This window comes from Larus michahellis, chromosome 23 (genome assembly GCF_964199755.1).
Source record: "Larus michahellis chromosome 23, bLarMic1.1, whole genome shotgun sequence".
NCBI classification, from domain to species: Eukaryota; Metazoa; Chordata; class Aves; order Charadriiformes; family Laridae; genus Larus; species Larus michahellis.
The window spans coordinates 2,016,138-2,025,091 of NC_133918.1; the positions used below are offsets into that span (position 1 = coordinate 2,016,138).

Below are 8,954 nucleotides of genomic sequence, written 5' to 3' on the forward strand. Positions count from 1 at the left end.
CGGACTTGCCTGCTAGGGCTGACAGAAACCACCAGATGCTGTATTTATGCAACCACTGGCTTACTGGGTAGACTGTGAATGAGAACGCAGGGAATCTGCAGGGTTAACTGGTCCATGCTTCATAAAGGCTGGGGCCGTAGAAGAGAGGAGAGTTTCCGCAGACTGTATGCGTTTCTACTGAAGCAAGTATTTAAATGCCTTTAGAGCACCTCCCGAATAAAGTGTACCACCACAGAGTTGGGTACTGTTGTTAATGAAAATACTCTGTGGCATCCCGATGTAACGGCTTGCGCTTGCGAAGTTCAATCAGTGTGTTAGGCCCCAGAGCTTGCTCCATGCTTTTCTTGTAGGTCTTTGATGTTGTTGCTGTTCGCTGATACCAAAGCTACGTACAATTTATGGTTGAATACTCTTTGCCGCTTATAAAAACGTATGACTCAAATTACAATATACCTGAGAGATTCTTTTGACTGTGCATTGTGTATAGTGTCTTCATCATCAAATTGCTCCATGAACAAATCCTTGTTAGGCTTTTGTGAGGCACGTAAGTATTATCTCTGCCCTCCTGTGCAAGAAAGTGAGGCTGAGGAAGAGTTTTGAGTAATGTGCTCCCTGCGTCCCTGTGTGATGCCATTACAGAAGGGGCGTGGAACACCCCGAATAGAAAGAAGACGGGGGAGAAACTTGACCATGGGAAGTTCCATCTCAACACGAGGAGGAACTTCTTTGCTGTGAGGGTGGCAGAGCCCTGGCACAGGCTGCCCAGAGAGGTGGGGGAGTCTCCGTCTCTGGAGACATCCCAACCCCGCCTGGACGCGTTCCTGTGCCACCTGCTCTGGGTGACCCTGCTCTGGCAGGGGCTTGGACTGGGTGATCTCCAGAGGTCCCTGCCAACCCCCACCAGTCTGTGGTTCTGTGAAAAGGGAGAGGGTTAAGCTTGGGGCCTTGTATATGTGAGCAACTCAAGTGAGAGAAGAGCGTGGAGCCTTCTGCTGAAGCAGTTGCCCTGCCTGGAACTGGGGTCGTATTGGGCTGGACTCCGTACCATCGGATGGGACAGTCCCTGTCACAAAAAGGTTCTGAGCAAAATAGGCACAAAAGTGACACGCGGAGAAAAGTAGCCGGATGACAAAGCTGGATTGTGGAGCAAAGAAGCAGAAATAATGCTGCCAGGAGACGGTGCGTGACAGACGTACTGTCCCGCTGCCTGTGACTCTTGAGCATAGGTCAAATATTTGAGCAGTTTCACTGACTTTGGTGTGAATACGGGTGCTCAGAGTCCTTGATGAACCAGGGTTGAAATCCGGAATCAGGGGCTAAAATGAATTTCTCATAATGTTGCTCCCTCAGGTTAATAAAAAATTCAAAGCAGGTTAGTGTGTGCTAGAAAAAGGTGAAGTACTGAGTGGAGGAATATGTTTTCCCCCCCGACTCGAGGGCCGTCACAGGAGGACAGAGTTCAATACGGTGACACTGTCAGAAAGCTCTAAAAACTGCAATAGCCGGGAGGGGCCGTGCGTCACGTGGAGACATCCTTTCTGTCTAATTGCGGTTGGGTTGAGAGTTGCTCCCGAGGCCTTGGAGCAAAGTAGAAATGATTAACGCATCTAACGCACAGCAGATTTTTCTCTTTTATTTAGATGAGTCTCTTCCTCTCCTCCTGTTGTGCAGGTAACTAGGATTTCTACCTCAACCCAATGTGACCTATGCAAGGACAACGTGGACCAACTTCACTCGGCTTCCACTGAAAGGTGCTCACCTGGCCTGTGCAGGGGTTTCTACTCTCTTACTACTGGACAAAATAAAAACATGAAAAGACCTAAACGACAGAGAAAATATTTACTGTGAATCTGAGTTTAAAAAAAAAAAAAAAGGCAAAAAAAAAAAAGGCAAAAGAAATGCTTAAAGCTCCAGTTTGTATTGTTGATAGTTTAGATAAAGTATTTATCTTTTTTTAAAGTGAAAACAATTTTGACTTATTTTATTCCACCTAGAATCATAAATACAACTTATTATTAAATTCTCTGAATAATAAAGGACTGGCACACCAGCAGAGACGTAAAGAGCCTCCTCTCGGTGCTATTTCATCCGTCAGAACTGTGCCTCTAGTTTGAATCCTTGGTGCTGAATTCGGAGGGTTGACCAACGCCAAACCCAGTTCTCAGAAAGGTCTGCAGTTTATTTATTCAACTTAACTCTGTTCACATACCAAAATCCACCTGGCTGGCAGCGGTGTGAGCTGCAGGGAAAGGCAGTTCTCTCTCGAACGCTTTGTTTTAATCTGAACTGAGCCAGGCGCTCTGTTAACTGGGTGGGTTTGAATGGTGTCCGTTCCGAAGGAGGACACGGGGCTCCCCTCTGGAGTGGCAGCTGGAGTCCCTGGGGTGGCCCTGGGCGACTGGGACGGCGCAGGCACAGTCTGAACACAAGAAATGCAAGTCCTGCCCCATTGGAACTACTTCACTGGGCCATTTGCAGTTGCTGGTGGCACTCAAGTCACTGTGAATTTTGGTAGCTTGCCTGGGAACTGGTTTTGGGATGTCATTGGCATACCAGGGTGCGTAATCCCTGGTGTTGGTCAGGCCCTTGTTACCGACCTTGGGAAGACTGAACGTTGCGCTTCTGTACTGGTGCAGGTAGCAGAATTTCTCAGCTTGTTGTTTTCGTTCCAAGTACGATGTATTTTGTTAGTAGGGTTTTGATACTTGATTCAGAAATGGCTTGGCCGTGTACATTTATTGACAAAAGTGCGTTTTGCTTTTGTATTCCTTTGCTTTAAGTAGGTCTAAATGGTAGTTCACAAAAACACCGCAGTCTGGCTTACCGTGCTGCCACACTATCAAACTGGTGCAGTTAATTGTATTGTGACTTGGTGTTCTGTGTACAGAAAGCGCCGCTCGCGGCAGCGGCTGTATTTTATAGAGATGTGATGAAAATTTATAAATTTCATATACTTTATTTCATTTATTTTTTAGATTGTACAATGCACAGTAAACTTGTAAAGACTTATTTATTCAAGTGCACAAAGTGAGGAGAAGGATGATCCGTTAAGTAGAAATCACGCTGGTCTGTAGTTCAGCCTGGACCGAGCACCGATAAAGGAAACTACAGTAAAAGAAGGGGAATTGCAACAGCAAAATGACTAGAAGAAAAATACGTTTAGGTTTGGGGAAACATCTGCCTGCTGGCCCTGGGCTCGGAGGGGCGGCACTGACCGCTCTGCGTCAGGCGCTCGCTGGCCTCAAATCCCTTCCAGGTCGCTAGAGCTCCTGAAGGAGTCTCCCACCTCCAGCAATGGGGCAGTTACCTTAGACCGGAGCCCTGCCCCGCCAGCCCCCTGATGGAGCATCCCGCGGGCACAAAAAGCTGGGCATTTCAGTAATTGCTGCGTTAAACACGCAGTAGGTGTTTAACTCCTGCCTCTGTGCTTGAAGTCGGCAAGATACCTCTGCCCTCGGGTGCTCTCTCCTGCTCCCGGGATCCGGGAGGGAGGGTTGTGAGCGCGATGCTGGTCGTGTTCTCGAGAGCGGTGGGGGAGAGGTGCCGTAGCAGCCCCCGCCCTCTGCAGACGTCACTTGGGCCCTTTTCTCTTGTACCTCATCCATCGTAGTAGAGATTTAGGACAAAGTGCAGTTATTTTGTTGACTCCGAAGCGTGTCTTCCATAGGCAGCCTTTGTGCGCGGAAACCGTTGATCTAACCTTGCCGCCTTCTTCACTGGGAAGGGATTGATAGCCCTGGAAATTAGGGACACTTTGGAACTGTTTTCTGCTTGGCGTGTGGGAGAGGACTTGACAGTGGTGCGTCCTGCTGAGTTATTAACAGCAAGATGAAAACCTGGAAAAGGCCAAAAATGCTCAGAGGGTGAGAGCTGAGAAACATCCAGTAGCTTCTAGTGGAAGCCGTACACAGTTTATGTCCTGGAATCCAGGAAGACAATGTAACCCAGATGTTTTGCAGCTGGGAGTTGGGCAGCTCCAGCTTCTTCCAGATCCTTAGGTAACTGGAAGTTGCGGAGCTGCCTTAGCATCCTTCTCAGCAAGCGGCAGAGCGCTCGGGTCTCGGAAGGCTTTAAATCGGTCGGCTGTGCCTGAGCAATTGCTGGAGGGGCAGCAGCCTTAATTGCGTCTCCCCGCTACTTTTATACCCCCGGTGAGAGAGGTGAGCAAATACAAGTAGAAGCTTTACTTCCCCTGCTTTTATCAGATCCTTTTCTGAAAAGGGACCAAGATACAGTGCTCCGTGGGCCTCTTGTGCCCACCCTTTCATCTCAAACCACAGAAGACGTCCAACAAGAGAACTCGGTCGCCATCCCTTTCTCCGTATGGGGAAGGTTCCCTGCTGCTCGCACCCAAGGTGCTCACAGGACACGGCCAAAGATGTCCTGTTTGGAGGAGGAACCGATGTCCAGAGCTCTGTGGAACCTGCTGTGCTCTCCGACACCTCCTGGAGGCCGGTATCGCCCCGCTGCTGCCGGGGATGGCCAGGTCCTTGCTGCAGGAATGACTTGCTTTGCCCCGAGGTTCACAGCGTGTCAGGAATCGGTGTCTGCAGAGCAAGACAGACAAGGATTAGTGGTGGACTTTGTAGTGTCAGGTTTACGGTTGGACTCGATGATCGTAAAGGTCTTTTCCAACCTAAATGATTCTATGACCCCTCTGAACAAAGGCCCCAGGCAAGGAGTTTGTCATCTTCTCGCTGCTGGATGTTGTGGAAAAGCAAAACCCCCTCTGTCCCGCAGTGTCCCCTGTGGTAGCGGGTGCCTTGGCGATGGGTGGTCACCTGGGGTCTGTTGCAGGACTTGCTCAGGAGCAACCACCAGGGATGGGCTGCACGAGCTGCTCAGCACGCGTGTGCTATCAAGGCATTTTCAACGACCCGACATTTTGGAGCCTGTGACTCTCCAGCTGTCAGCTGGGAAGGCCAGAGGAAACCAGACGCTGACCCAAGAACAAACGTGTACTTGGGACGTACTTGAAAGGGATTTGGCCTGCTGGCCAACCTGCTGAGCATCTGCTTCAGCCTCCCGGGGTCCGCTGGGACCGGGCCTTCATCTACCTCTGCATCGCCTCAGTGCTGTCATTCCCAGTGACCTGACGTTTCCATCTTGGCAGCCCATGCTGCAGGAGCCTGGGGCTGCTCTGGCCTGGCCAGTGTCTTCCACCCTGGCCTGACCCCGTTGGCACCTTCGCCTTGTGATCCCCACTGAGATGTGCTTCCAGGAGCTAACGCTTGGAGGGAGCAGCGGGAGATGGGACGCCAGGCGAGTGCTGGTTTTGGACCGATGTCTTAGTGTTGCGTTAGCTGGGAGATGTCGCCAAGAGATTTGTGTTGTCGTCTGCCCCACTCCCTGATCTTTTATCGCTTTACCATGATCTTGAGCAAGTTCAACTTGTTTCTCCTCTGTCTGCAACCCGGGGAGAGCCTTTACCTCGCTGTAGGGCTGCGGAAGGAGCAGCTCTTTGAGATGTGAAGATCTGATCCATATGGCTACAAGAACAAGACCCTCGTGACACTACTGTAGGAGCGCCCTGCCAGAGGTCTGAAACCTGTTTTCAATAATTGGGAGATACTTTTGAGTAATCAAAGCCAAACAGCCAGTTCCAAAAAGGAATTCCTTCTGCGTTACCACATCCTGCCGGGTCCAGTCCTTTCGTGGCTGTCACACGTGTTCCCTCTCCTCCACGCTGCCGCTGCCAGCGAGGGACTCATCAGGAAGCTAAAATACATCTTGCAGCGCGTACGTTGCCAAAAAAAATTGGAACTTCCTGAGCGTTGTGCTGAGCAAAACCTGTGCCCCGCTGCTAAATGTCAGCCCTGGGGAACGAGCCTCCTGCGCTCTTCCTTTTTTGGTGATTCGCTACCTCTGGCTGGCGCTTCTCGGGTCGGGTCCATCGAGACCCACCGTGCTGTGAAGCTGGGAGAGCTCCAAGAGCGCTGAACCGAAACTCCCCGTCTGCTGCCGATTAGTCACTCGGCAACAATCCCTCCGTTAGCCAGGGGCTGTGGGGCACCCAGCAGTCACATCTCGCCGCTGTGCAAGGGGGCTGAAGGAGAAAGCGGCCGGGAGAGGTGGAGGGTTGGGCTGCTGAACCCGAGCTGGTGTGCAGGGTGACGACGGGGAAGTCGAGCTGTCCCTGTGTCACCTCTTGTTTTGGGGCGAAGAAGGCTGTTTCCTCTAGGAAGGCATGGATCGGGCTGGACAACCGGAATGGTGGGAAGCATCTTCACCCCTCCTCTTCCGGTTGTGGGTGCAATGGGAGAGAGGTGGAGCTGCTTTTTGGAGAAGCTGCCGACAACAGGGCTGTAGCCCATCCTAGATGTATGTCACGCTTGGAGACAGAGCGCTGCCTCCTACTAATTTCTTCTAATAGCAGGAACTCCTGTCTCCTTGGCCACAAAGAAGTATTTTTTTGTGCTCCCGTCTCATGTCCTTCCTTCCTCGTGGCGATAGCCGCTTTATCTTTTAGCGCATGGTTTGTGGTCACCCTGCTGTTGGCGGGGGTTTGGCTCGGCTCGGCTCAGCTCAGACTGGGTGGTGAACCCCGAGTTCCCCCGGTGCCAGGACTCACTGGTGGGATGGGGATGTGGGGATGGAGATGAGCTTGTAGGGTCTGGAACTGCGATAGAACCTACAGCCGCTGGAGTACCCCGGGCAGGAAGGTTGTATCACTTGGTCGTGAAGGGATCTACCAGTCACTGGTTTTGTGACTCAAGAGCTTTATGCTCCTCAGCCTGACACTCACCCACCTGTTCGTCACATGTTGAATCTCAAGTCAAAGTGTTGAGTAGCTTTTTTCTGTCTTTGGTCAAACTTAATAACCAAGCAAGTAACTTCTTCGCTTGACATCTGCTGAGCAGATGGGTTTCAGGCTTGATAAGCTCTTCCATTGCATCCAACTCTAACATCTCCAAAGGGAGCATTGCCTCCATGCTGCTTGGCCATCGCGGCGGGTCGGGATTGACGGCGTGGCTCGGTGCAGCGGGGTCCGGCGTGTGGCTGCGTGTAGGTGCCTGCCCTCACCCTGCTGGGGACAAGAGTTTCCTTCTGAGAGGCACTGGTGACACTTCTTCCTCAGCCCCCTTCTTCGGGGGTTGGACCAGACGACCTTTAAAGGTCCCTTCCCACCCAGGCTGGTCTATGATTCTCCGTGCAGACTTAGCTGGGATTGTCGCTTTGCCTCGGAAGATAAATGGGAGGTGGGTGTGAGCCAGACCTGCCTCTTCTGCTTCTCTTGGGGTGCAGATTCATCCCAGACGCGGTAGGGCCACAACGGCGTTTGCAGGTTGGGTGCTCCACACCAGGGTGGATGTACTCCCCACGGTGACCGCGTTCTGCCTCACCCCAGCCTTCCTGCGGAGGAGGCTCTGTCTTCCCGCGGCTCCGTCTTCCCGCGCTGCTGGGCTTCCCCTGCTGGGAAAAGGTCTTTACTCTGGAGTGACGAGGCCATGGACAGGCAGCTTGGGGTTGTCTCCAGGGGACCCTCGTGGTTTGATTCTTGCTAGGATTGTGTATTTAGAAAGCAACATCTGCTCCACCCCCCCCCCCCCCCCCCATTATTTTTCCGCTTGGAGGAGGGTGGGAGCGGAGGGGGCTGAGCAGGGGAGAGCATCAGTGGCTGCAGAGCTGGTATCTGCCGTGGGGCAGGGGGCAGAGTTGGCTCTTGTTCAGGTGATGGTTTTTGGTGGGACACAGAGTCACTGGCAGCAGTTTGAGGGCCACCATGCACTTCCATCTATGGCTTTATTCAGAGGGCCCACCTTTTTGTGACTCCTGTGGCCACGCTGGTGGCCCCGGCACGAGGAGCTGTGGGACCTGTGCCCTCGTGATGCTCCTGCAGCAGGGACTCGTTGCTGTGGGCAGCAGGGTGGCTCTGCGGACCCAGGGCCGGGGTGGGGTGCAGGATGGGACCTTTACATGACACAAGGCTGCTCCATCAGCCCGGGTCCCCTGCCCCGCTCCAGGTCTTGCCGCATTGCTGGGAGAGGAGACGTCCAGCGCCGGGAGCTTGTTCTCAAGCTGCTGATGGTGACTCCGCTCCCGGCGGGGACTTCCCCGTCTCCTTCCTTCCCCGCCGGGTCCGGGGTTGGTGCTGATCACCCCGAGCACGAGTAACAACCGCGGTCCCTCGCCGGGGCCGATGGCAGAGGAGCCCTTCGTTAGGACTCGGCGATGTTGTCCTAGCGCCGACGTCGGGCGGCTGTGGTCGATCACGTCCTTTGTATCAGCCGTTTGCTTTCTGGGCTGCAGTCAGTCCTGAATACGACAGGGCAGGGAAACCTGACCGTTGTTGGGGTTTGGTTTGCTCTGGGAGGGAGTTGCCCCAGCTCAGGGGGGGCCTGGCCGGGGAAATTCTGCTGCTCTTGGTTTGCCTGAGCCAAAGGCGTGAAGCGGTGGAGCATCGGGAGCTCGGGGGCGACGGTGTCGTCAGTCCAGGGACGGCCGTTGTACGGCGGGCGGCGAACCAACAGGAACGGCTCTTAAAAATCACAGTTTGGGGGGAGAAGAAACTAGACAGTGTTTTTGTGAACTATCTTTGCAGCACTGAGGAAAAAAAAAAAAATATTGCAAGAATTGGCTTTTTTGGAAGCGCAGATGTGTGGTCAGCGGGCGAGTATTGGAAGTTTTATGGCTGTTATAAGTTGGTTTGGTTTTTTTCCCCCTCCTTTCTTTGCTCCAACACTTCCGTAGCTTGCATATCAGGTTTTCACTGAAAGACGGATTACCAGTTTTTAAAAATGTTGTTGTGCCATATTTTATTTATCCTTATGCATTATAAATATATAAATATCTATTTACTCTGAACATTGCAATAAAAGTTGCTGTTATTGTGAACTTCAGGGTTTAAACCCGAGACAAAAGAAAAAAATGGGAAACGCTTCTCCCGGATATTTGCTGTTTGCGACTCTCTTTCGGAAGAGGTTTCGGAAGCTTTTTTTTTATCGTTTAAAATA

The 8,954-nt window shown here is 52.3% G+C and overlaps 1 protein-coding gene across 9 annotated transcripts in view; it reads left to right on the forward strand.

Moving 5' to 3' along the window:
- DOT1L (DOT1 like histone lysine methyltransferase) overlaps nt 1–2,063 on the forward strand; it is a 71,538-nt gene extending 69,475 nt beyond the window's left edge. For 8 of the 9 annotated variants that reach the window (XM_074565761.1, XM_074565760.1, XM_074565759.1 and 5 more), the window contains one exon: nt 1,672–2,063. Coding sequence is in view for 4 of the 9 variants with exons in the window: in XM_074565767.1 (XP_074421868.1) it covers nt 1,672–1,679 (8 nt within the window). In the remaining 5 variants the exon portion in view is untranslated. The remainder of the gene's footprint in view (nt 1–1,671) is intronic. The other variant, XM_074565768.1, reaches the window with a different exon arrangement.
- The last annotated feature ends 6,891 nt before the right edge of the window (nt 2,064–8,954 follow it).